The 27,779-nt window shown below is 33.6% G+C and overlaps 1 protein-coding gene and 1 pseudogene across 1 annotated transcript; both read right to left on the bottom strand.

Moving 5' to 3' along the window:
- Window positions 1-7,875: 7,875 nt before the first annotated feature.
- Window positions 7,876-23,428, bottom strand: LOC149539914 (protein CTR9 homolog; annotated as a pseudogene).
- A 2,793-nt stretch (window positions 23,429-26,221) lies between these two features.
- LOC149539913 (LL-diaminopimelate aminotransferase, chloroplastic-like) lies at window positions 26,222-26,989 on the bottom strand. The gene is made up of 2 exons (XM_089799390.1): window positions 26,854-26,989; window positions 26,222-26,384 (listed from the first exon to the last, which is right to left on the bottom strand). Exons 1-2 carry the CDS (start codon window positions 26,929-26,931, stop codon window positions 26,268-26,270), a joined length of 195 nt encoding a protein of 64 aa, XP_089655516.1. The 5' UTR covers window positions 26,932-26,989; the 3' UTR covers window positions 26,222-26,267.
- Window positions 26,990-27,779: the final 790 nt, after the last annotated feature.

Here is a 27,779-nt window from a genome sequence, read left to right as displayed (position 1 = left end):
TATGTTTTTGCCTCATGATCTTCCATGGGATTGAGGTCTTCGATTAAATAAAAAAATTACACTCATTTTGTCTTAGCCATATGATACTTCTGAAGTTTCCTTTGTAATTTATTTTTTCTTCATTGGTATTCATACACTCTTGTATATTAACATCTCATTTTTTAATCTATTTATCATTTAACATCATCCATGTGTTTTTCCTTCCAAGTAATATTTCCTCTACAATAAAATTAGGTCAATGGTGTTTTTCCATATTCTAAATCTTCTTTGGGTAACTTAACAATCAAACCATCGTCAATGCTTATAAATGGAAGATGTGTGTTTCCACAGCTAAGATCTCCTATAGAAGAACAGTTTCAATTTTGAGTTTATTGATGATTAGATGTTTTGAATTCTTTATAATTGCCACCCTTTTTCAATCTAACATGTTCATGCACCAAGTTTCACACCTATAGAGGATCACCAAGGTGACCAACAAACTTTAAAAATTATTCTCTAGGTTTTCCAATGCCATAACTCACATTCATATTGACATTGATAAGGATGGAGAAATATATGATGGAGATGTCCAACCAAGCAACAAGAGTGAACACATGAAAGCAACAACAACAACAAATGGAAGCAACAATAACAAGGAATGAGAGAAACAAAAGATTCAATTGTCCATTTGTAGATCCAATGGAAAATTGCCTTCACACATGTCGAGCAACAAGCATCCTTGGTTGTAGCCTTCAATTATAGACTTGAACCACAGTGTGGTCACAAATTGCACAAGAGATTAGCCTCTAGATCTTCCTTTTATACCCTACTTGATACATTGGGAATATTACATATATAACCATCATGACACATAGGGTGGTTCAAATGTATCACACTTTCCAATAATTAGGAAACATGTTACAACAAATAGGTCAAACCTCAACGATAAGATAATCAATCGAACAACTAAGCACAAATGGATGTGCAAGCCAACATAAATGCCTACACATGATCCCCAAATCTTCATTAAGAGCTGCAAGTCACCACACATAAGAGTAATTATCACACCAAAAAAATTGCATACATCACTCAAGGTGCCAATGAGGAACATGTTATTGAAGGACAAATGATTTGAAACTCGAAGAATATAAAACCATACGATGTACAATCATAGAATAATGGTTTGTGATAGGTCTTCTTTAAGATTCTCAAATTGTGTAGGCTAAAATGCACGATTGAAGAACTGCATAGACGAATAGTCAAACTAGAAAACGAGAATAGAAAAATAAAACAATGTGATGGAAGATTACCAAGAACCCAAGATGCTCCTACATCAGAAACCTAGTGTTATTAGAAGAAGAAAAATGATTTCCACATTAGAATCCATGCTCAACTTGAGTAAAATTAAAATGTTCTAACTCAGACTAAGAAATCTGAAAATTTTCTTCATCTAGTTTATTCTTCCACTAAACTAGTATTCCAAAAAATCATTTTCTCTAGTACTCTTTCCAAAAAATTTGTCCAAAATCCTTTTGATCTCATCCATCTTCTTCTTAGGATAATGTTACTTCACAGTTGAAGCATCAACAAGCTTATGTTAGTCATATAAATTAGAAATGTTGAATATTGGTGAAATATCCATGTCATCAAGGAACTCAACTTCATAAGCATTATCCCTGTCAAACTTCCTTAAGGTTCTACAAGGTTCAAACTTCTTTATCTTCATCTTATTGTGTGTTCTAATGGGAAACTAGTGAAACATCTATGTCATCAAGAAACTCAACTTCATAAGCATTATCACTATCAAACTTCGTCAAGATTCTACAAGATCAAAACTGCTAAATCTTCATCTTAATGTATGATCCAATAGGAAATCTATTATTTCAATGAATCATGACCTCGTCACCTACTGCAAAATTGTTATGTCTCCTAGTGTTATTAATTATGTCCTTATACTTCTAATTACTATGTTCTAAGTGTTGAAAATAGATTGACACGAGTATGAATAGTGTTTTAATCATTGTTTTGTCACTAATGTCAAATCTGCTACTTTCTGGTAAGACAATTGCTTATATGATTTAAGTACAATTATTTTTTTGATTGATGAAGAAGATTTGATCAAATGAGGTAACAATAGCACCTAAAGGAAAGGTTAGGTTATGATATGAAAGGTTGAACCCACAATAATGGGTTCCACTTTTGTGGGACGAAGAAAATCCAAAAAAATAGAAAAATCCACAAATCACATTTATCAATTGTTCGCCCGAACATATTAACCATGTTTGCAGAAAACATATATTATAATAATGTTTGCAGCGAACATATTTCACATATATTAGGCATTTTCACTATGAACATACCTCATTAATATGTTTGCAAAACTTAAGGGTGTGTGTTCGCACGAACACATGTTCACAGCGAACCCATTATGCATGTTCACAGTGAACCGTATGTTTGCTACAAACATGTCAAATTACAAAATTTTGACCCTCTATTCTGAAAGGGGGAAAAAAAGGCTCTTTTGACACCCAAAATTGAAAATGATTGATCTCCTACTATAAAATAAAAAATGCCAATTTGTGTTGCTCGAAGCAAGCTTTCCAACAACTATAATTGTAATACATATTATATTCATTAAGACTTTCAAAAATGAGTTTAACTCATTATAGGTTCATTACCGTTGAACATCAACTGACTTCAACACTTCGAGAAAATTAGTAAATTAAGTCAAAAAAAATTTTGAAAAATATCTAGGAAATAGGTTATTGAGATAGCTTTCTATTCAAAAATAAATAAATAGATTTAAGATAAATTGAGTTCAAGTTATCTGTGTCAAAACAAACGTATGTCTAAGATTGGTGTCACTTCAAAACTTCATAAACTATACAATATTCAACCAAATTGAATCAAACCAAATGCATCATCTAGATATTGATGTTACAATTCCAATGCTGAAAGAATTACCTCATTATCTTTTCTAGGAAAAAAGTTATGTGTGTCAAACGGACTATCACTCTTTAAAAATATTGAATTTTAATATGTACCACTTTTCAGAGGAGAAGAAAAAATTGACATAATTTTTTTTTTTTTAATTAAAAAATATGGTTACAAAGTAGGAACAGAGTACTAGAAATCACTAATTTATGTCATCTCGAAATTATTCATAGTTTTAGAGATATAGTCACTCGAACGTGAAGTTTATTTTAAAAATATTAATTTTAGTGTCAAAATTGGTCAAAAAGTGGAACCCATTATTGTGGGATCACCCAAAAAAGAGTACAAGGATCAGTTAAGAAAATGATATTATAGTGCATTGGTAATATACTTAAGGTAGCAAAAGATGGTTACAATGATTAAGTTTAGAAGAACAAGTTGAACAAAGTTTGTCTGCAAAGCTTAACATTCTACATAGTAGGTGCCAAACAAAGATAGTGTAAGTCAAGTAGAAAATCAATTGGAGCCGAGCAAAGTCAATTTTAGTGTAAGTTGAGTGAAACAGTGTAAGCCGAGAAAAGTTTAGTTGATGTTGAGCACCAGTAAACTTTAGTTTGTGTTGAGTGTTTTGACAGTCCAGATGCCAAGCAATGTAGTTTGTGCCAAGCATCAGAAGCTAGTTAATGTCAAGTGTCAGCATTATGAGAAAAATCATGAATTCGATAAATCTGAGCTGACAAGTTTGATTTTTTGGATTGTGTGAACCGTGTGGAAGATAAGCTTGATGAGCTAGTGGCACAAAATTCAAGATGAACTATTTTGAGGCAAATTCAAAGAGGATTGAAAGGAGAATTTTTTGAGCGGTAGATTCATTGAATCCTACCTAACCTTGAAATGGATGATGGAGGATGAAAGACAAAATATTTTAATACTCTATTTATAGATATAGTTGGTTAGAAGCAAAGGTTGTCATGTGCAAGAACCTAAGGAAGACAATGAGTCTAGGGTATTTGCTTCATTCAGTGACCTAAGAGAAGAGATTGCATTAGCAAGCAAAGCAAGAAGGCTTAAGGGTATGGATGCTTGAAGGGTGAACAAGCTATCAAAGTTGAAGAGTGTGAAAGCCAAGAAAAAGGGAGGACTAAAATAGAGATTTGTAATCTACAAATGGAGTTGTAAGTTGTTATCAGATCAAGCCTTACTGTTACCTTCTAATCATTGTATCGGTTTAGGGTAAACCCTTTGGATTAAGGTTGACCTAACAATCATTTGTAAATCCTTTACCCGGGTGACATTCCAAGTGAATGATCTAAAGTCCTCTAACAAGGCTCGCTCCTAATAGGATGATTGAAATACTTTAACTGGGTCACATTTAACAGTGTGTATTGTAACCTTTAATAGGGTTGGCCTTTCATAGGGCATCACTTCAAAAGAGTGAGAATGAGTAGCATATTACTGGTGGTTTTTCCCAAATTGGGTTTCCACGTTAAATCATTGTGTCAAATGTGTTATTAAATATGTTATGTTTCATGTTTAGATTTCTGCAAATTGATTTGGCATTAACCTACAAGCTTAAGTGATTGCATAATCTAATGGATGCATGCATGATGAAAATGTTTTATGGATATGGGTTCGCTAAGTTGTGAAAAGTTTTAATTGTACATCTGGACCTTGGATAACTTATTCACCTCCCCCCCAAGTTATTCTAAAGAATTCCAACACCAAGTTATGTTTCACTTCATCATGCAAAGTCTTCATGAAATATGTACAACCCTCTGCCTCAACACTTCTCTTCTCCTCTTGACCAAAATTCCCTAATTATGTAATTCCTCTAGGATGCATGCTAGCAACAATCTCACAAGGTGTCTTCCTAGTACTACTATTCATAGAATTTTTATAAGCAAACTCTTCTTGTGCCAACACTAAATCCCAATTACTTGGTTTATCTCCAACTAAGCATCTCAATGAGATACCCAAACTTATGTTTACAACCAAGTATTGTGATTTGGTATCAGATCTTTCATTATTGTTATATTTCCATTGTGTGGTTATTTGTAGGGATCCAAATTACATCTAGTAGGGGTACCCTCATATTCTTGTTGCATCTAATTCACCTGATCTGGACTTAAGAGTATATTTTTCTTAGTTGTGTCTTGATTAGAGACTTGAATATCTTGATGAGCGTTCTCATTATCCACTCTTGGTCTACTCAATGGTTTAGTACTTGAGAGGTATAGTCCATTGTTTCTCTCAAGTGCATTATGTTTATGCTTGTATTTTATTGATATGGATCTTGAGCTATAGTATATGAGCTAGTTTTGGAGGGTTCATTTGAGAGAGGGTTTAGCATTAGTTATCTCCTTGTGCATATGTTGTTATGATAGTTGAGTTTGGGAGATAGTTATTAGGTATATTCCTTGGATTAGTTATGTTTATTCCTTGGTTTAGGAATGGTTTATGAGTTTGGTCTTCTTGTGAGAGGATTACATCCACAATTAGTTAAATGGTATAGTTTGGTTGTTCTTATGGTTTCTTCATTAAGGTTTTCTAGAGGAGATCTTACTTGGCACAATTTACATCCAGAGGCATGTGTAGAAGGACATGATATAGATTATGATTTGCATGGGTTCTCTTTAGTCTTATTTATCTTCATGGATGTTTGGTTTCACTTACATTATATTTGGATTGGTTAGAGATCATGATCACTGATTTGTGTTCATGTATGTCATGTGAGATATGACATGGTTATTCCTTTATCTCTTTCCTTTATTGGTTATGGAGAACTTGGGAGAGTGTTGGAGACTTGTTATGAGAGTTCTTCTTGTAGGTTAATAGTTTATGTGCTTTGGATGTCATTGATACTACATGGATTCACTTGTATGAGATTTTGTGAGTGGATTGGTTATAGATTTGACATTATCTTTTGCAGTGAGATCTTTTTGGTGTATATGTAGTAGATATTTCTCTCGAGACTTGTGATTGCAGGTTATAGATTGGATATACTAATGATGTGAGATTTACATGGTATACATTTGGAGGTATGGATAGTTGGATGGTTTAGAACTTTATATGGGTGTTATTTCGGCTATAGATTTTGACAACCATAGATACATGTGATTACCTTTGGATCGTGTGTTTGTGATTGGTATTTCAGTTGGTACAAGATTTTATGATTCCTATGTGATAGGTTGGATGGCTTTCTCTTTTTATGACTTCTATATATGTGCAATGGCAATGGAATAATAAGAGGTGGGATTATTCATGTTTGAGATGTTGGATACTTTGATTTTGTTATAGGTACCTAGATTTAGCACATGGTGTACATTGATTCATGACAATGGATGTGCTAGGAGGGATTGTTTCCTTGTTCATTTATGTGGCTATAGATTGACCCTATGCAATGTATACAACAAGTGGGAGATTGTTGGGATTATGGGTGTTTCACACGTTGCATAATATTGTTTATATTGTATTATTGTATTTTATTATGTAATGTTGCGCCTACAGGCACCTAGATGGATGCGCACCTTGTAGAGATTATCATAGAATATTCTTGATAAGTTGTATTGATATTAATATTTGATGTAATTATTTAATATTAGGAAAAACTAATTAAATGTCCAAAATTAAATGTGGTTCAATGGGGGTTTGATAGCACATGGTTTTATGCAATACTGGTCACTTGGTGGTTCTATGGGAGCTTACTACTATAAAGCAACCACAAGGGTAGTTGTTGATGAACAAGACAAGGAGAGACATGTTAGCCAAATGAGCATTTGTGAAGGTCAGAAGCATGACGTGGTATGTGTGGGTTCATGCTTGTTCACATGTAATGCTTGGCGGTGGAAATGACTTTAAAGGCTTCCATGGTTGTATTGCAATTGTGTTTTTGTTGAATAATGCATGGTGATGGATGGTTTTGGAGTCTAGATTTTTCCCTAAATTTGGGTTTCTCAAGGTATACCTTGTGTCACATTTTGTGGGTATGTTTTCTATTCTCTCACATGTGGATTCTAAGTACTTGATTATTTTAGATCTATTATGGGTTATGTGGAAATAATGATATTTTTTATTGCAAATTTCCTTACAATACATTGCAACTCTAAGATTATCAGGGATTCCTAGTTCTTTCATTATATACCAATTATTTTCATGTAACACCATGTTAAAGGCTTTTTTAAAGCAAAAAAAAAAAGTTAAAGGCCTCACAACCATTGAAGGGTAGCACCATAGTCAATAGTCGAATATTTTGGTCTAAAACTAAGTTGCACTTTAACTATTTTGCCTTTATTTGTATCCACCTAATGATATTGCATTTAACCACAAGATGGATTTAACAATAATAGTGTGTTAATTGATGGATTATTTATGCGGAGAGTAATCACAACACTGGTAATCTAAGTGTTGATTATATGATTGATATGAGGTACAAGGACATCAATGCCTCATTTCAAGTGTTCTTATTTTATCCTATCAATATCCTAACATTTTTCCCCAATTACTAGCCTCATAATCACCTAATTAAAATCTTCTATGGTGAAAAAAGTGTTTGAGACATTGATTATGTAGTTGTCAATCCAACTTCATTAAGCCAAGATGACTTGCATGTAAAGATAACTTATCACTGGAAAGAATGGAATAACAAACTAAGGGTTTGAGCTCTAAAAATATAAAACATAATATTATTAGATCAAATGAATAAATAAAGCATACAATAATCAATCCTAATATAGGATATCTAGTAACATGAAATAAGAAACCCTCACTAGTGCATTTCACCCTAAATCGCGACCAAAAATTGTGACCAAGTTTTTTAAATGGGTTGGTTGGTCGCGTTATAAAGAAAAATTTTGTTTTTTTTTAATAACATGCCCGTGTTCGTCGCAATTGCGACAAATTAGTTTTGTCAAAATTGCGACACACATGACAGCATAAAACAAAAAAAAAGGGCAAAAATGTAATTCACATTTCATTTGGCGAAGCTCCGAGTCTGGTCTCCATCAACATTGGCGCGAGGGAAGCTGCGAGTTCGGTCTCCATCAACATTGGTGTGAGGGAAGAAAAAAAGTCTGATCTCCATCAACATTGGTGTGAGGGAAGCAAAAAAGTCTGATCTCCATCGAAAAGGGCACAAGGGCACGTCTACTACAGATCATTGACGGGTGCGTTTGATTGTAAAACATTGTAATAAAACTTTGTTGTGACTTATTGCTATGATTGTAGACTTCCATTTGTGCTTTCTTGAATGTCATCACCCTTTTGTTTTAGCTCTTGTTCTTGCCACCTCCTTCATGCTCCGATCACATGGTATTTTAAAGTTTTTTTGGGGGTTTTTTTTTCCACTTTTTATGATATGCAGTGTATCATCTCATTAGATTCTTCACTCATACTATGCGACTTTCCACGAACTGCCTATTTGGATTATGTTCATGATCTCAACTATTAGGGGAAACTCTGCACACTCTATCTTCTCTTGACTATGTAGGGTTCTAGAATTTTGAACGCTTTTGATCTCCTTAGGGCTTGAAGAGCCTTATCTTTATCAGGTCTTCTTCCTTTGAAATGGATGTCATCTGAATTGACACTGAGTTTCTTATCAAACACAATTAGCTACTTTGCATAATTCACACTAATAGAAACAACAACACCAACTACTTGTTACTCTGTAAGGAAAAAGTGAGCATCTTCTGCACTCCTTTCACAACTTTCATGCAATCTTTTGTGTCTGTTACAAAGTGCACTCCACATTTAATGATTCGTCTTGATAGAAGTCCTCTCCTTGGAAAATAACAAGCTTTTTCATTCTTGAATAGGGCTTGACTACTATTCTATTTATCCCAGGAATGCCATGTAAAACTCTCTGCCATATACTGACATATTCAAGTTGTATTGTGTTTTTTAATGGACACTTTTAATGGATTTCTACCAAGCCACTACTTTAAGAATATGCTCTCTTTCGTCAAGATTACTTTCTAGGATAGTTACTAAACTTTTTATGTCAATACTTCAGTTAGAAATATGCTTTCTTGTTTAGCAACACAAAATCTACCTTGTCTTCATAATTTTGTAAAGTTCTATGATGCTCATCTTGCAAAATCAACCTTGACATTTTTAAAAATTCATTGAAACATAGTGCATATTCCTTGTTTCTTGTATCATATTTCATTATTCCACAAAGTTTTGCTCATGATCAAATCATACAATTACATAGCCTGACAGTTCCTTAAATCAAATTAGCATACATATAGAAAAAATGCACGGAGATGGCAGGTTGTGAAAGCAATCATATAGGGCTGCAACGTGGGCAGCCTGTATTAATCCTTGAAACCTGCCATGTGTATGAGGGCTTGGCACTACTGACAGTTGGCTAAACACACAGAGGGCATTCTTTAATTCAGACACTACTTGACAAACCTCATCAGCAGTACGTTTTTGCTTTTGAAGTGTTGAAGTTAAAAACTTCTACATGGCAACACCAACATCAAAGCGTAACATGTAATTTGAGGGTGCCAAATGTACTACTCTTAATAATGTTCTTTTACAATCTTGCCACTGTTCTGCTTCATAATGTGATCGAGCTAAATATAATAAAATTTGGGTGTTAGTGCCAAAATAGAATTTCCTCAAACAATTTTGATACATTTTCATTGCAAGCCCAAACTGTCCTCATGCAAAGTAAACATGTGCTAGATTTACCCACACATCAGTCATCTGAACAAAGATGTTTCCTGCTGCAGCTTCTTGAACCTGTGTGAAAATTTCCTTTGCAATATCAAAATGACCCCTTTCAGCTAGCACAATGCCTGCCCCATTTGCAGCATAGACATTTCCAGGTCTCTGAGCCAACACTTTACAATACAGTTCCCTAGCCTTATCAAGATGTATTCCCTTCACATCTGGATCCTTCTTCTCATTGCGTGAAGCTGCAAAATAATTCCAGTTTCCAAGAGAAATGTCAGCATAAGCATCCTTACCATCTGATACATTTTGTGCAGTTTTAATTGTTTCTTTTGCTTTAAGCCAGTCATCTATTTTTAGTTCCAGGTTGCCAAGCATGGTAATCTCATTTACTGAGGTTTTATCCACCTTAAGTGCCTCCCCAATCAATTCTAGGCTTAGTTGGATCTCATTTCGAGCCTGGGCCATGGCTGCAAGTCGTAGATATGCATCCACATAATCAAGAAACTTGAACAATATTAGCTTGTACAAAAGATTTTCTTTTTCAGTGTCATGTAGCTGTTCAAACAGCCTGGCAAGATTAAATAGTATGGTATCTGAAATATTGTACATATTCAACAATTAATGGATGATCTATATTCCAAGAGATCATTTGTAGTCAAAATAGAAGTTTGAAAATTGTTGAAAACCCAGTATAAGTTTATGTTGAAAATGGTTCTAATCTTTTGAATTGAATTCACCAAATAAAGTTATTTGAGAAGATGTTTTGTAGTCAATATAGAAGTTTGAAACATAGAAAATGTTATTTGTTTTTTATTTGTTTCATAGAAAGATTTTGAAGTCAGCAAAAGGAAAATCAAGTGATGAAATTTTGTTCCTCTTATGTTCAATGATATAGTTCTATTATCTTTTATTTTTTTATTTTTTTATTGAATATATATCTTAAAATTATTTTAAATAATATTAGGTTCAAATTTATTCAATATTTGATTTATTTTTCAAAAATAAGAAATTGTAACCCACTTGAAGATTTTTGTGACATATGACTTCTAAATGATCCATGAGAATTTAACTTATATCTTGAAAATATTCCAGATTGATTTGATTTACATTATTACATATATACATATATGTTTCTAGAGATATTTAGTTTATTTAAATATGTTGTTGCTTCTGATCTATCTACTGTATAGGTAAAATACTAAAGGTTCACCACACAAAGAGTCTTTTTGATGAAATGATGTATTCACCAAATAAGAAGTATTACCAATGTAGGATGGAATGAATTATTTATTATATCATCCCCAAAATACCTCAATAGGAGACAAGAGGTAGTTGAATCATGAGCTTTCCATTGAGTTCAAAGATATTTTTAGAAAAAAAAAATGTATTTTTGGAGAATGGTTAACACTATAAAAGACAAGTTATCTAAATAGATTATTGATTTTTTTGTTAGAAAATATCAACTAGGATAAGATTATAAATCAAGGATAACAACATGATTTGGTATCCTATTTCCAAGATAAAATAGGCTACAAAGAAAGAAAAGTGGTTCACTCATAATATTCTAAAATGCTAATTTGGGTATAAATTGTGTCTTGTTGTCTTTATGGGCTTCATTTGGCTGGTCGTTAGTTGAAAAACTAGGAATATATAAAGATCAATTAAATAGGGATAATCATTTATAGTTTTTTTATGAACACATTTAGACTATTTTAAATTAAATATATTGATTTTCCTTTGCATTGAGTTGCTATAATAATTTTGTTTGATTCAAATCCATATAGTAGATTAAATAAAATGTCTCATTATTTCTATATTCACCACTACTTATAGGTGAAAAAAGAACATTCAAGCATTCAAGGACTATTGTGATATTTTTTATGCAAGCTCACAATGTCCAATAGACTTTCAAACAACCAGAATGCTTCATCCCATGTATGAAAGTTTTCATTTATAAAATAGTTATTCTGTGGTATATGAAATATTTTATATATTCAACAATGAACGATCTATCGTTCTCTTGTAACATTTAGCAAATAGTTTGAATACTTGACTTTCTATAATATTTTGTTACTTGTATGCACATTTTTGGGGAGCCAAATGACAAAGATGAGCTTGAAATATTTGAATACATTCCTTTTCATACGAGTGATTATGAACATATGTCAAGATAGATTGAAATATACATATATATTTTTATCGCACACTTATGTAGTGCACACATTTAGATATGTGCAGTTACTTTTAAACATGTTAATCTAGTGTAACTTATAAAATGTCTAATATAAGTCTAGGTTGAAAAAGGTTATAATTTTTTAATGGAATTTGTCAAATAAAGTTATTTCATCAGATGTTTTTTAGTCAACATAGAAGTTTGAAACATAGAAAATGTTAGTTATTATTTTATTTTCTTCATAGAAAGATCATAAACTCAACAAAAGGAAAATTAGGTGATAAAATTTTGTTCCTGGGTAGGGCCACAATAATGGTTCCCACTTTTCATAATGAAGAAATCAGATGGAAAGTGGGGAAGCTAAATTTTAGGGGCTTCAAATGAAGCCAAATCTTTGAATGAAGGTCCCAAGGGGCTTCACTCGAAGCCTCCATGCCAATAGTGGTGTGGGGGCTTTGAATGAATCTTAGGGCTTCATTCGAATCTGACATGCAGACCTCGTTCATACTCCTAATAACCAATCAGAAAAGCTTTTAAATCCAACATTTTTTCTTTTTTGTCCCATGGTTTCATGTATGAGTTGGTGGACTAGGGGGCTAAGAGGGAATTCACTAACATCATACCTTGCATCAGCATCTCCATCTATGATGCAGGAGCACCTATTCATTGGATTTCTCATGGATAAATTCATATTTTAAATTATATTTAAATAGTATTTAAAAAGAAACTCAATTTAAATAATGTTGTCACTTTATCCCACGAAAACTCAAGTGAAACACCTTCTTCTTCTAGTCGATGGAAGAATTCCATATCCTTTAAACACACAGGAAAAACTTCAGAATTGATACTGGGGCTTTTATTGATGAATTCAACCCAAAAAGCATTTCCTAATGCCTCCATGAAAGTTTACTGAGCCAACTCTAGTTCATCATGCTCAAAATGAAGAACCCCAATGTTGTTTAACAATTCAATGGGTACATCTTCTCTGCTCTTCTTCAGAAGAGACTTTGCTGTGTTAAGAGAATCTAAGGCTGCACTGGGGTCTGATGATATCAATAACTCACCCATCTTAATAAAGAAATGAGCATCACATGGATCTATGCGAGTTGCCTTTCTTAGAATTTCCAAAGCCTTCTCTCGCTCCCCTTGTTGAGCATATATATGGCCTACAACTTTCAAGCTCTCATAGTTCTCAGGGTGAACCTCCAGAACCTTTTCAAAATTTGAGAGAGAACTCTTAAAATCTCCCAATTTCATTTAACCTGTCCCAACCCAAAGTATGGCAACACAAAATCCTATGGCTTCTGGCTTTCCTTGACTGATGCCATGTAGTAGCAGCCGACAATTTCATAATCACCTTTTCTATGATAAAATTGTGCAAGATTATAATATGAATGAGATTTCATGAGAGGGTGGTATGTCAAAACAAGAGCTATCTCAGTCAACTGTTCATTTGGATCTCCACATTGCTAATCACTTGGATCAATGCTTTTCTCTTTCTTCACAAAATAGGTTTGGTCCCAGAGTTTAACAAGTCAAGAAAGTGAACCATTTAGATTAGTGCCTCCCCTCCCAAATGATTTCCTCAAAATCAATATAGATGGGTTTTCAAGGAGTAATCCACGTCCAACAGGAATGGGTGGTACTAGTAGTGGAACTTTAAGCCCTGTTTAGTTTTTCTTTTCTACTTCCTTAAGTACTCATTCTAAAAATTAGATGGAAGGTTGGGCTATTCTCTATACTCTTGAGAAAGCCTGTGTATCGGTTTGGAAAATGATTTTTGCAAGATGGACTATGATTCTTGTCACCCATCTGAATAGTGGAAATTTTCTAGATTGCTCTTAGAGGCTAGCCCTGGTGGCTATCCTGATGTACAATTTAATATGTTTGAGAATGAATATGAACCTTTTTGTTAATATGATTCTAGATGTTAAGTAGTTAGCTATAGATGCACCCTTATGTGTGATCTTTTTTCTTAAATCAATATAAAAAAGTGTGGCCCCTCAGGCCACAATTTATGTGGAAATGAAAAAATGTAAAATAAACATAGATATGAGATAAGAAAAATAATAAACAATGGAATAATAACAAAAGCAATAGCCATTGCTAAAGTCTACCCTTCTCATACTTTGTCACTTGCATAAGCTCAAAACAAGAGATGCTATAAGCCCTAGAAAAGACATAGCTGTTGAACCTAGGAATTCTCATAAAACTTTTCAATGTGGAAATCGTTTCTCATCATGCATTTGAAAAATAAGTCTCGCCGTAGATTTCTCTTAAAATCACAGTCAATGAATTTAAGGCTATAAGAACAAACATGCCTACCAAATATGACACTTTGGGTTTCAACGTTGAAACTAAAAAGCATCAACCTACATTGGACAAAACAATTTAAACAAATTGAAACGGAGTACCCAAATCAGGAATTGCTAAATGTCCTAATCAACCAGTTTTTACGCTCTGCAGTAATGACCTAGTATTTATACCAATTATGCTAATTTTTGTGGAATATGTATCATAAATATTGCCTCAAATCCTTAGCCTACCCTATGGGCCCATAACCTGTCCAGTTTGCAAGTACTAACTAGAATTCAAAATCGATATCTTGATGTATTTGATAGATCATTGTCAATTGTCTGATTTCTCTTTATTATCATTTCTTGAAGGATTAATGGGTGGATTCTTAACCAATTGATGTCTTAATTATAAATATTTAAATGATTGGATGCTAGAATGGTTGATACTTGAATAGTTGATATTTGCCTGTATAAGTGACTGATTGTTTGCTTGCTGGTCTGATTGTTTGGTTATTTTGATATTTGATTCCCAATTGATGATAGGTGGACAATTGAATGGTTTACTTTGATGGATTCAGGATTGATGATTTAACAAATGTTGATAGTGATGATTGAATGAATGCTAATTTGATATATTGGTGTGTAATGATTTCATAAATTGATTCTTGAATGGATTTCTGATTTTGTATCTAGTTGAATGAAATGACATTTGATGGTGAATTTCTATTGATCTTCCCTTTATATTTTATTTATAAAAGAATTGCCACCCTTCAAAAGGAATTGAGTCACCACCCTTCATTGCTGCCTCACAGAATAATAATTTATTTCCAAATGATTGTTTGCTTCCTTCATGTTCTCTTCTCATAGAATGGTCTCTCCTTTATATCTTAATCCTTCAATACTCATAACTCTTTATTGCATTCATTTTGATCATTCACTAAACTTAATTAAATTATAATTATATTACATGTTATTTTAATTTTTTATATTTTACTTTTTATTTTTATTATTGAATGTCATGTCAAAAAGGGGACATTATAGTGAGATGCATTACAATATAGAAAAATAACAAGAACATTATTGAAAAAAATTGATACAACATTCAGATCATAAAATCAGACTGCTACAACAACACAAATTAACCTAACAGAAAGCATAGAATACCATTCCCACAATGATCAAACATTTACCCACTGAACTACACCTCTTCTAAATAATGTAAGATGTTGATAGCATGTTGATACTGCCATTACACATGTCAAATTATACTGATACACACTAAAAGCCACCCCAATCAATTGTAGCTAACATCTGGATGCACACTTATAATTGATGTCAATCAGAATACTGAAGGTCTGGAATAGGGCATAGTGGCTGCTGATACAGCAGGTACAAACTCGTAGAAAGCTCACCAAATTCGCCAAAGTCTACATAACTAAGACTTAGCATCAAAGGTTCTCCCTAGGCACCTCGAAACCACCAAATATTGGCCCCAAAATAGGATCCCTTCATCTTCAAGCTCTCACATACTTGCTCCACTTGGTACAACACCCCACAAAGGTCATCTATTCACTTTCAACTTGGATAGCCTACAATATGGTCTTTGTATACAATTCATTTTTTGTCGTTTCATTATATGGTTTGAACAAGTGTGGAAAAAAATCAAATTTTTATTATGAATTTTATGTTCACCAATCTATGTTAAACTAATTAGCAAGGTCACTTCCCTAATACTTTATGAATTGGATGCTATTCGCAAGGTCAGTTTCCTAATACTCACTATAGTACTTGCTATTCAATTGAGATAGACACGGCTCATTAGTTTGTTTGTATTCTCTTTGGATTTTGTTAAAGAAGACAGCTGAATGCTATATGATGAACTAAAAGTTCTATGGTGTCAACAGGCTTGTGCATCTCTTGAGCCAAATTACCAGCCCCAGTGACATTTGTTGTTGTTCAAAAGTGGCACCGTACTAGACTATTTGCAAACAACCATGCAGATAGGCATTCTATAGATAGACTTGGGAACATCTTGCCAAGTCTTCAGTACATAATAAAGCAACTGAATTTCATAAATTGTTTTTTTGATAGTTGATTTGTTTAAATATTGCCCATCAAAAATTACTTAGTACATCTCATCTTTTTTCTGCATAGGAGCTTGCAATTCTGAAGAATCTGATAGCAAAGAATTTGAAGAAGATATTGTAGCAAAGGTATATTTGGTGTTCTTTTTTAAGTGAAAATGTGATTGGAAATTTTGTATATTGTCATATTTCACTTGCAGAAAGGTCAAATTGTAAATAGAGGTGAAGTTGTATGGATTTAAGTTTCTTCTTCATTATTTATAATGCTCTCGATTCCTCCTTTGTAGCTGTAAAAATACTTGTTTATTTTCACCTTTCCAGATACCCTTTACCAGGTTCTTCAAGATTCCAAAATATCTTGGGCTGACCCCACTCCAGCATGTCCTAACTCCTACTTGGTTCAGAGACCTAACTCCTTTTTATATGTGTCTTCCTCTTACTACTCCATCTGCAAGTTGCAAACAAATCATCCTTCTTCCACCAACGAGTCATTCCATTCAAGAAAGACCATGTCTGACGATATCAACGCACAAAAAAATAGGGAGACAATTGCTAGACTGTGGTCTAACTTAAAAAGAAAAGGTGATGGAAAAGGTTATTGTCCTTGCAAAATGTGTAAGGGCTTAAAGACTCAAAGATATCTAATCACAACAGCTGAGCAACATTGTAGGCAACATGGTCACATTGAAGGGGGAAATGAGTATCACCCATTGGTATGTATTTTAATAGTTTATAAATTACATAAGACATGATTTGATGATGACATCATGGTCATGGTTAATATAAGGTCATCATTTTCATATAGGTCAACATCCCTGAGTTTCATGTTATGGACCATGACAATTCGAAGAATGCGGATTTCCAAACGAGGAAACATGGAGGTGTGAATATTGAAGTAGAAGGTAATGATACCATGGAAGAAGATCAGGATGATGAAGATCATGATGATCAAAATGATCACGATGATCAAGATGATAATGATGATGATGATGATGGTGATGATGATGCAGAGTTTGATGTACCTTTACTTGAGAAGGCACACCAGTCCCTATATGAAGGCTCCAAAACAACTCTTCTTGTCGTTGTATTGCTATTGGTGAACTTGAAGGTTATGAATGGTTTATCCAATGTAGCAATGACATGTATGTTAAGGTATGCCATCTTCTTTCATTATTTTACTCGTAGTTCTCTTACAATTAACATTGGGTTCGTGTAGCAATTAATATTCTTTAAATTAAGAAATTATATTTTTGGTCGTAGGTTGATAGGTGAGTGTTTGTTACCACCATCAAACATTCTACCTCATTCATACCAAGAATTATCTGCCATCATGAAAGATATTGGAATGGAGTATCAAATAATAGATGCATGTCCGAACGATCATATTATATATCATAAACAGCATGAATTTGCAACACAATGCCCTACTTGTCATATCAGTAGATATCAATCAGATCGATTAACAAAAAAGGTGCCTCGCAAGGTTCTTCGGCATATTTCCATTATTCCACGTTTGCAACGATTATTCAAGTGCAATAGCTTGGCACAATTTATGGATTACCATGCACGCAACAGAAGTCAAGATGACATTATGTGAATGCCTGCAGATGGTTTGGCATTTAAGGAAATAGAGGGAAAATGGCCACACTTTAAAGAAGAACCTCATAATCTCAAGCTTTCATTCACAGCAGACGGTGTCAATCCTTATGGAGAGATGAGATCCACTTACTCAGTGTGGCCTATTTTTGTTATCAACAATAACATACCTCCTTGGTTGTCCATAAAGAGAGAGCACATAATGTTGACACTAATTGTTTCAGGTATTTTTTGATTTAGTGGTCATCTAAATTAATTTATTATTACTAATCCATCAAATGGTCAAAATAATTATGTAATGCTTTTGCTCATTCAACTAGGTAAGTACCAAGTCAAACATATCAACGTATATATTGAACCCCTTATCGACGAGTTGGTGGTGTTATGGAATGGGGTTACTATGTATGACATTTGTAGACCAATAGGACAAAGACAATTTCAATTTCATGCAAAGCTTGCATGGACAATACACGATGCCCCTGGGCTAACACATTTTTGTGGTATGTTCTCTTCTTGACACCTCTTTTTTGGTATGTCAAAGTTAACACATTTAATCCAATTATAGACGATCTTGTAGGTCTTCAAACAAAGGGTAAATTTGCATGTCTAGTTTGTGGTCCAAAGATGAAAACTCATGATTCAAAAAGTTTAAGAAAGCAGGTGTTTGATGAGAATAGACACTTTCTGCACAGAAATCATAAGTACCGAATTACCAAAAAACATCTTTTCAATGGTCTAGAAGAGACTACATCAAAGTCACAAAGAATGACACCTCGCCAATGGAAGTTGGCATACAATAAAATAAATCGTCGAGGTAATTTCATTCCATTTGATGCTTTTTGTTTCAAATTTATATTTTAATATTGTGTTTTGTTTACTGATGATGTGATTGATGGTTGTGAAGGTCGTCAAGACATCAATTTCCAACTTCCAAAAGGACTAAAAATTTATCCTACACAATTTAATAGGTTGTCGTACTACGAGCAACTCCCAATTGTGCATTTGTTTGATCCTATGCATATTGGAAAGAATGTAGCAGAGACATTATGGAAAATCTTAGATGGAAGGCGCGACAAAGATCAAATTGTCAAAACTTGTAGTGACATTGAAGAATCCAACCATGCAATGAAAAATGGTATTCGACCAAATAAAAATGGAGACCAGATTGATACAAGTGCCCTTGGTTATTGTCAGAGCAGCAGAGCAATGCTATAAAAGAAGTCATAAAAAAAAAACGATTTCCCACAGGATTTGTTGCGAACATAAACAATGTCATATCAAATAAAAGTGAATTTGGGCCAGGGTTGAAAACACATGATTGGCATACATTTATTAAGGTAATTCATGTTATTTTGTATTCACTATATATTTATATACTGCATGTAGTTTCAATTGCATTCTTTTATAAAATATTGTAGTACGTTCTACCTCTATCTCTCCCACACCACTTTGCCAATAATGTCAAACAGGTTATATATGATCTTGGAAAATACATGAGGTGGTTGTCATCTAAAGAAATCAATAAAGAAGATATAAAATATTGGAAGAGAAAAATTCCTCTTCTGATGTGTGAAATGCAAAAGTGTCTACCTCTAAGTTTTTTCAATGCACAAGAACACTACCTCATACATCAAGTTGAGGAGATTGAATTGTGTGGACCTGTACCAACCAGGTCAATGTGGATGGTTGAGAGGCACTTGAAATTTTTGAAAGGCTTGTTTCGACAGAGAGCACATTCTGAGGGTTCTCTGGTGGAGGGATATATGGTATACCAGGTGTACATTACTGAATATCTTCCTAAGTTTGCAGCAAACATCCATGTAGATCGTATTTGGGATCCCAACTCAATTAACAAATTCAAAGGGGAGTACTTGATGGGAAAAGGTAGATCGAGGAAAGTGAGAGGTAAATCTAAGATGTTATTGTAGTTAATTAATTCATATAAATCTTCAATATAAGTTATTTTTAATTGGTGTATTTTTTTGAAATAGGTGGTCGAGAGTGGGATGCAATACATTTGTATATTGTGAACAATCTTGATTGGATGACAGAATGGATTGAACGATGTCAACAAAATGGTTGCTCATTAACATGGGAAGGTGTTGCTTCATTGGTTACAGAAGCTCATCGTAATGGAGATTCCAATGTTATGCCGATGGTAGTTGATCTAGTAAAGGGTTTAAGAGGTGGAGAGGTATGTAGAAATTTATTAATGATCATAACTTGACATATGTTTCGTATCAACTCACGATGCAAATAATTTACACACACTTCAAAAATTGTAGGTCAAGTACCACAAAGCTATGTACTATCATGGCCACAAATTCCGCATAAAAAGGTTGGATGACACACAAAAAACTTGTGATTCTGGGATAACTGCAATTTTCGAGGTCACCAATATATCATCTAGAAACGACATACATCCTCAATAGTCTCAAAATCAATACTATGGCATCTTGGATGATATAATTGAGTGTGAATTTAACACCTTCAAAGTAGTTCTATTCGTCGTTAAATGGTACAGGTTACGACTAAATCAAAATGATCCAGATAGAACGATTATTCAACATGATAATGGATTTACAATGATGAATACAAGGTCATTTGAGCCAATTGGAGATGAGCCCTATGTTCTTCCAAGCCAATGTGAGCAAGTGTTTTACTCAGAGGTTCCAAATAAACAGGGTTGGTCATTTGTTGTTAGACATGATCCAAGAGGAAGGCCGATAAAGTATAATGTTATGGAAGAAAAAGATAGTGAAGATGATGTAGAAGTAGATGATGAAGATCAAGATGATGGTGATGACGATGATGGTGATGGTGATGATGATGATGATGATGGTGATGATGATGATGATGGCGATGGTGATGATGGCGATGATGATGGTGATGATGGCGATGATGATGGCGGTGATGATGGTGATGATGGCAATGATGATGATGATGATGATGATGATGATGAAGATAATCAATGACTACAAATATCATCACCCCTTCTGTTGACGATCTTGCATTCCATATATAAGGTAAATTTTTTCATGTTTACGATGTTGCATATTGTTCATGTCGTCTTCTAAGTTATTTGTAGCATACACGTATCATGTAATTTTTAGCGAACTTAAGATAAATGATTAACATATGCAAGAAATTTGATTACATATTTATTGTGTTGATTTCTAATGATTACAACATATATTATTTATAGTTACCAATGTTTATGTTGTGTCTGATTATGACCCTTTTTGCAAATAGTCAATTGACTACAGGTACATCGTCACCCCTTCTGTTGACAATCTTGCATTCCATATATAAGGGAAATTTGTTCATGTTTGCGATGTTGCCTATTGCTCATGTTGTCTTCTAAGTTATTTGTAGCAAACGTGTATCATGTAATTTTTAGCTAACTTAAGGTAAATGATTAACATATTCAGGAAATTTGATTACATATTTATTGTGTTCATTTCTAATGATTAAAACATATGTTATTTATAATTACCAATGTTTATATTGTGTCTGATTGTCACCATTTTTGCAAACAGTCAATTGACTACAAGAGATTTGACCCATTTGGCGTGGATTGTGCACAGTGACATGGATCAACATGTATAAGTCAATAAATAGACATAATTTTCTTATATTCTTCTTGTTTATCAATGAGCACGTATGTTATAAATAGACATATTATATAATCATATAATGTATATATAGACAAAGAAGGTCCGTATAGAAATATAATTATAGAAATATAATTGTATAATCACTTTCAACTTACTACATTCTATATATGTCACTTTCACTTTCCATTTGATGGATTGTAGGACCCACCAAATAGGTACTTGTCAAATCTATCTACATCGAATGAGGGAAATGAGGAAATGGTACATAAAATCTCTACATGTAGTACAACTAAAAGAGGGAAATCAACTAGAGGTCAAAAGAATAGAAAAAAATTTGATAAACGCATGCAATTTTTCCTTGCTAATGGGGGGTCATGTTCTTATGATGATGAGACCAAAGGCGACATCAAGGTGCCCTTTCGGTACTCACACATTGAGAAAGAATGGATACCCAATGAGCTACCTCCAATTAACATAGATTTTTGTGTTAATGAGAGGATATATCGAATTGCTCCATCCTCATTACATGGTTTGGGCCTATTTTCCATGAATGGGATAAAGGTATGTTACAACAAAGTTGTCGAACTGTTCAAGTATGTCGGTCCATGTTACAATTACAATGATTGGATGCAGATTGTTCGATATAAAAAAAGTATGCGTAGGTATGGGGTATCAGCTAATTATATACAACAGAAAGAAAATGATCAAAGTAAAAGATTTTCTATGTACATTGGTGGGAGACCAAAAGCAATAGGTAATATTGCAAGTTTTATAAATAGTACGCAACCTTCTTCAACTAGTAAGCAACCCAATTGCATATTTGAGGCGCGTGAGGGGAATGAAGTTTTTGTTTGTGCAATAAAATCAATAAGTGTAGGGGAAGAACTGCTAATTGATTACCATTTAAATCGCATAGATACAAACAAAGTTACTATCATGAGGGCTGTAAGTACTATTTACCATTTTGTTAATAAGTTTTTTTTTGCTGTCTATTGCTTTCAGTTAGCTAAATTTTTTATGTTTAATCTTTGTGACAGGATGATATGGATCTGACAAATGATAGAGGTCACCAGGATGCTACTCCCACCCCTTCTTCAGCGAGGGTAAACTTTTTTGAAATTGTACAAATTAGATAGTTGAAAAATGTTATATTATTACTTTATTTTATTTACGGTTTTTGAGTTTTTATGATAGTTTTACTGATATTCCTCTCACAATTTGATGTTCAGGATAAGGGTAAAGCAGCAACAGTAAGCACCGAGCCACTAGCTATGCATTCTGATGAGGATATTGCTGATACTCCCAATTTCATAAAAATGTTGAAGAAAAAAATTAGAAAAATTAATATAGAAGCAATGAAAATTTTGGATGAGGCAAATATGGAAACCGGGGAGATGATGAAGAAGCTATCAGATTTGAAAGCGAAAGCTTAGCGTTATGAAGTAAGCTCCAATGAATATTTAGTTATAACAAAAGTTCAATAAAGATTTATATTTTATAATCTTTTATGTTGTGAAGTAAAATATGTAATATGTGCAAAAATACTTTATTGATGCAATTTTTTTAAAGAGTTGTAAGAAACTTTAACTACTAAATTCTTGTTAGACAGGAATTTTTGGCAATTGATCCACAACGTGGTCAAGGACAATGCGGTGAGGCCGGTAGTAGCAGAGCTCCGACTGCCACTGATAAAATAATCTTTTAGTTGACAAGTTAGAAGGATTTTTTTATTTTGAACATTCAAAACTTCTTAACTCTTACTTTTATTATTTCAGAATGTCTTTGCTAACAATGTATTGTTCAAGTCATCTAGTGCAGGAGACTCCTACGAGGTTGACGGATGCCCGTACGAGATTGCCGACTGCAATGTCGGCAACAAGGGGACATCTAGCTGGTAAATCCTTGTTTTTCTATATTTGGTTTTGTGTTAATTATGAGTTGATAATATGTATTTTAATCTTGGGATGCATCACATAGTGTATTTTTTTTTTGTGGTAGGAGATGCACCATCTGGTATGTCACCAAATGCGGGTCATAGTGCATCTATTGGTGATAATTCACCGTCATTTCCTAGAGCTTCCCGTGTTTCTAGCACGGGATCTATGGAGACATCGTTGTTGATTGACAATAATGAATTAATGCCTTTGAAATGTCCTAAGATTCTAAGTACTTTAAATAATTATTTTTTATATTGTAATAAGGATTTTCTTGCAAGATGTAAACATGATAGGAAGTGGTGAATGCAAGGGCTTTTGATGTGGAGTGATGCCTCATGACCTTCTTTAGTGTGTCGTATTGTGCAAGTTGTTTAATTATTCTGGAATTCCTTTTTATTAGGGCTTTGGTAGGATCATCTGAATTATCAATGACCTTTTGTCTATACCAGTAATTCTCTAGTTTAGTAATTTGGTACATTGCAATTTCATGCTTTTAGTAGAAGATACTAACCAATTTTGCTACAGAGAACTAAAAGTGGGAGTCTTCTTTCATATGATTCATTTTAATGGTTTTTACTATTAATTATCCCATGACATTTTTTGCAGGAAATGATACATTTTATAGGAGGCTTTATGACCTCACACTGCGAAGATTCAGGCCCACCATACGTACTAGGTTGCTGTACATCATAACTGAACTAATTTTCTCCCACTATTTTTTTTCATATCATTAATTGGTGCAACATTTTTCCTTTCATTCAGGTCTTTTCTTATACTAGCTATATCTAACAATTTTGTGTTTTTTCTTAAAAGGTGGAACTACCAATCTCAAAAATTAAAAGATGAGCTCATCAAAGATATAGAGCATGAGTTTGGTAGTAATATTTTTGATCGTAAGAAATTGTTACAAAAAGCTGCCAGACATCTTAAGGTTGTGAGGGACACATATAGAAAGAGCCTCGTCCTAAACCCAAAGTACGAGCGTCCTCCCTTTGTTTCAGTGAGGGACTGGAATGAGTTCATTTTGGATGCAAAGGAGAAAGGGCAACACCCAAAAGAAAGTACACTAGCAAATCCAAAAAGGTATGCAATAGTATTAACTACTAGTACATTAATGAGCAAATTTAGGGTTCAACTTCAGTATCAACAATTTCAAATAGCTCAATTTAATCTATCTATTGATGAAAGGTATGTAATTCATATACTGACACAATTGCTTATAAATCTCAATCTCAATCTAGGCATAAATCCTACATAAGATATATTGACAAAATGAAGCCCTTTATTCATATTTAGTGACAAATTTTAGAGCCTATGTCTCCTATGGGTTCTTTTCTCAAATTTTATCTTCGCTGAACTCAAACTCGAATTCAACTAAGAAATTCCTACTCAAAGTTGTGACAACCGAATCTTGTGATATGATGTACCATGTTAGATTTTGAGTCATAAAAATAGGCAACGCCTTGACCACTATACTTGTTGACTTTCTCTTTCTTTTACAATAATTGCTCGCTATCTTGAGTTTCCTATCCCTTGTTTTCTTTTGGGTCATGTGTGCATCAAATCTGCACTTAATCTGCATGTAAATCCTGATGAAATCCATCATTGAAGATATCAAATCCCATATTCTGTAGTATTCTGTTAACTATGATAATAGTATATAATGTTGTGATTTGAATATCAGGATTTAACTATGTGATTTTTGAGTCAAACTCGATGACTCATGTTTCATGAGTAGTGATTCAACATGAATCCATCTCTCATGAGAATAAATAGAACACTTAGCACTCATTGGATCTAGGTGATGCTCACAAGGGTGAAGCACCGGGACTTCCCGGGAGGTCACCCATCCCAGTACTACTCCAGCCTGAGCGCGCTTAACTACGGAGTTTCCTCCACAGTTAAACCCAAAGCTTGCAACCCCATTTTCAAAACCTTCATCAAGTATATAATGTTGTCATTAGTGATTGTTATTTTATACTATCATCAATTCCATTTTGTGCTTTGTTGCATATCAAAAAAGAAGTGCATATACACAATACATCAGATTTAAGTGTGAAGCATCACAAAATCTAATCTCTATCTTCAGATAACAATGTAGTCTGAGAATCCTAAAGAATTTAAAGCTGAGCGTTTCCACCACATCTAAAATCCATTCTTCTTTTTTAGTATTTTTCGTTGCTGCTGAAGCTTTGATCACATGGATTATGTGTCTATACCCAACCAATAGATTATCCTTTTAAGGGAATCCCTGCTTTTTCTCTTGTGGAAACTCTAAAGATGGAAACTCATTAAGAGATTTTTCCTGATATCACCCTGCTTCCAATCTTTCTCTTCCATTCCTTAGCTCTTTGTAAGCTCACAAAAGGCGTATCAGCTTTGGTAACATGTTAATTATTTGTGCGTAGACTAATTCAAACACATATATCAGTGAAGTAAAGAGACAAAGTACCAAGCCTAACACATCTACCTTGGGGGAGCACTCTTAAAATACAACATAATGTACAACAAAATTCACAGTGTGTACAAATGACTTTTCATGTGATTTGAACCTTCACCTGCACCTCTTGTTCCTTCACATTCTCATCCTTTTGAATTCAATATTTCTCGCTATGCTGTTTTGTCAAAATCCCTAAAATAGGAGTTATTTCTCCAACATACTACCACACATAATCCTCAATTTTGCTATTTAAATTTTGTTATTGTAAATATGAAAGGTATGTAATTCATATGCTGACACAATTGCTTATAAATCTCAATCTCAATCTAGGCATAAATCCTACATAAGATATATTGACAAATGAAGATATATTGACAAATGAAGCTTCTAATATGTTCTCTCTATGATCAAAGGCACTCACCCTTATAAAACCTTCACCTGTGGGTCCAAACCCACTTCCTAGAGTTGTAACTGTATGTGCTTTCTCAAGGATCTCAGTAAAAATATCCCATGAATTTTGACCAGGAAATCAAACCCATACATATGGCACATTTTTTCCTCCAAAGACATCAAACCCAAGTGAAGTAAATGTTTCTACAATGATTCTAGTATTCTCTTTATAAAATTCAACAACTCCATGCATGGCCTGCAACAAAATTGAGCATCCCACATTAATAATCATCATATGAAAGATTTTAGCACTAATACAAGTTAAAGTGAACGATCATTATTTTAGTCTCAAATAAACTTCCCTACAACTTTGCAGATCTCTGTGACCAAAACCATGCTTTCTTATAATAAGCAATCTCAATCCAACAGAGGAAAGGTCAAAGAAAATTTTACAACAGCTACCTTATCAATGACCCTTTTTTGACATATTGTTTTTTCTTTTCATATCATCAAGAACAAGTATGATTCATACGAATTAGGTAAGTTAATTAATCATTGATAAAGAATAGATAAGGTAAATTATCAATGAGTGCTTTATTTTCCTTTTGCTACCTTATCAATGTCTCTTATCAAAAAACATAACTTGAAAATGATAAAATATGACACAACAGAAACCCGGATATTACATATCTGTCAAAACAACCATTTTGAAGAGCACTTCTTACCTTTAACCCTTCTGGAGAAAGGCAAGCTAATCCACCAGCTTGTGCAATATTAGATGCACCATTGAAACAAGTACACATGATACGATTGAAATCATTTACAATAGGGAATCCATCAGAGAATCGAAGCTCATCAGGAACAACTAACGATGCAGTCTCAATTGCAATCTGCATCACAATATACAACATTAGTAACCAAATGAGAATACCTTCAAAAGTACAGAAAATAAATGCATTAAAACTTAGACAATTTCAATAAATGGCGATGCAAAGTAGAATGTGTCTAGACTCTAGTATGATAAATACCATGAACTCCATGGATAAACAACATGATTACACATGTCAGTTAAAGGTATGATGCTATACTTTCTTCCCCTTTTTCATATTTTTGGTGGAACATGCTACTTTATGCTAAAAACTTCATACCAATATATAATAATCCACTATTTAGTACTAATCTTTATATCTATATCATCTAACGTATTTCAAACTTTTCATAGGTTGCAGGACACATCAAAGGCAACAAAGGCGAGGCTGGAAAAGGTTGGGCAACACAAACTTGGCTCTAGGGGATATTCGAAAATCAAAGCACGCGTTGTAAGTAGCAATAAATGAATTGCAAAGAAAAATTATTTATAAAATGAAAATAATTTTGTTAATTAATAAAAAAATGCAGGGCGCTGATTTTAATTTGGAGGCCATAGAAGAACACAAAAAAATTGTCTTCAAGCAAGGGTATGCAGCAGTGGCTGAATGCCTACGGAAAGCTTTCGTTGCCCCAATCGAGCAGTCTCCTACATCATGTGCATAGGTAAATATGCCAAAAAATATATTAGAAATTGAATACTTGAACAACAATTTATTTGATAATAATGTGCATGACATTGCAATGCAGCCTGTTAATCCTGACACAGATCATACGCAGCATC

This window comes from Cupressus sempervirens, chromosome 9 (assembly GCF_028749045.1).
Source record: "Cupressus sempervirens isolate cs-2001-9-10 chromosome 9, ASM2874904v1, whole genome shotgun sequence".
Classification (NCBI taxonomy): Eukaryota; Viridiplantae; Streptophyta; class Pinopsida; order Cupressales; family Cupressaceae; genus Cupressus; species Cupressus sempervirens.
The sequence above is the reverse complement of the archived record's forward strand: the minus strand, read 5'-3'. Positions and strand labels throughout refer to the sequence as shown.

What these genes read in the sequence shown, in the direction of transcription:
- LOC149539913 (XM_089799390.1), bottom strand. Translation starts at nt 26,931, where the DNA reads ATGTGTACTTGTTTCAATGGTGCATCTAATATTGCACAAGCTGGTGGA. An exon ending in TTTCTCCAGAAGGGTTAAAG is followed by an intron (nt 26,385 to 26,853) that starts GTAAGAAGTGCT and finishes ATTTTGTTGCAG; the next exon opens with GCCATGCATGGAGTTGTTGA.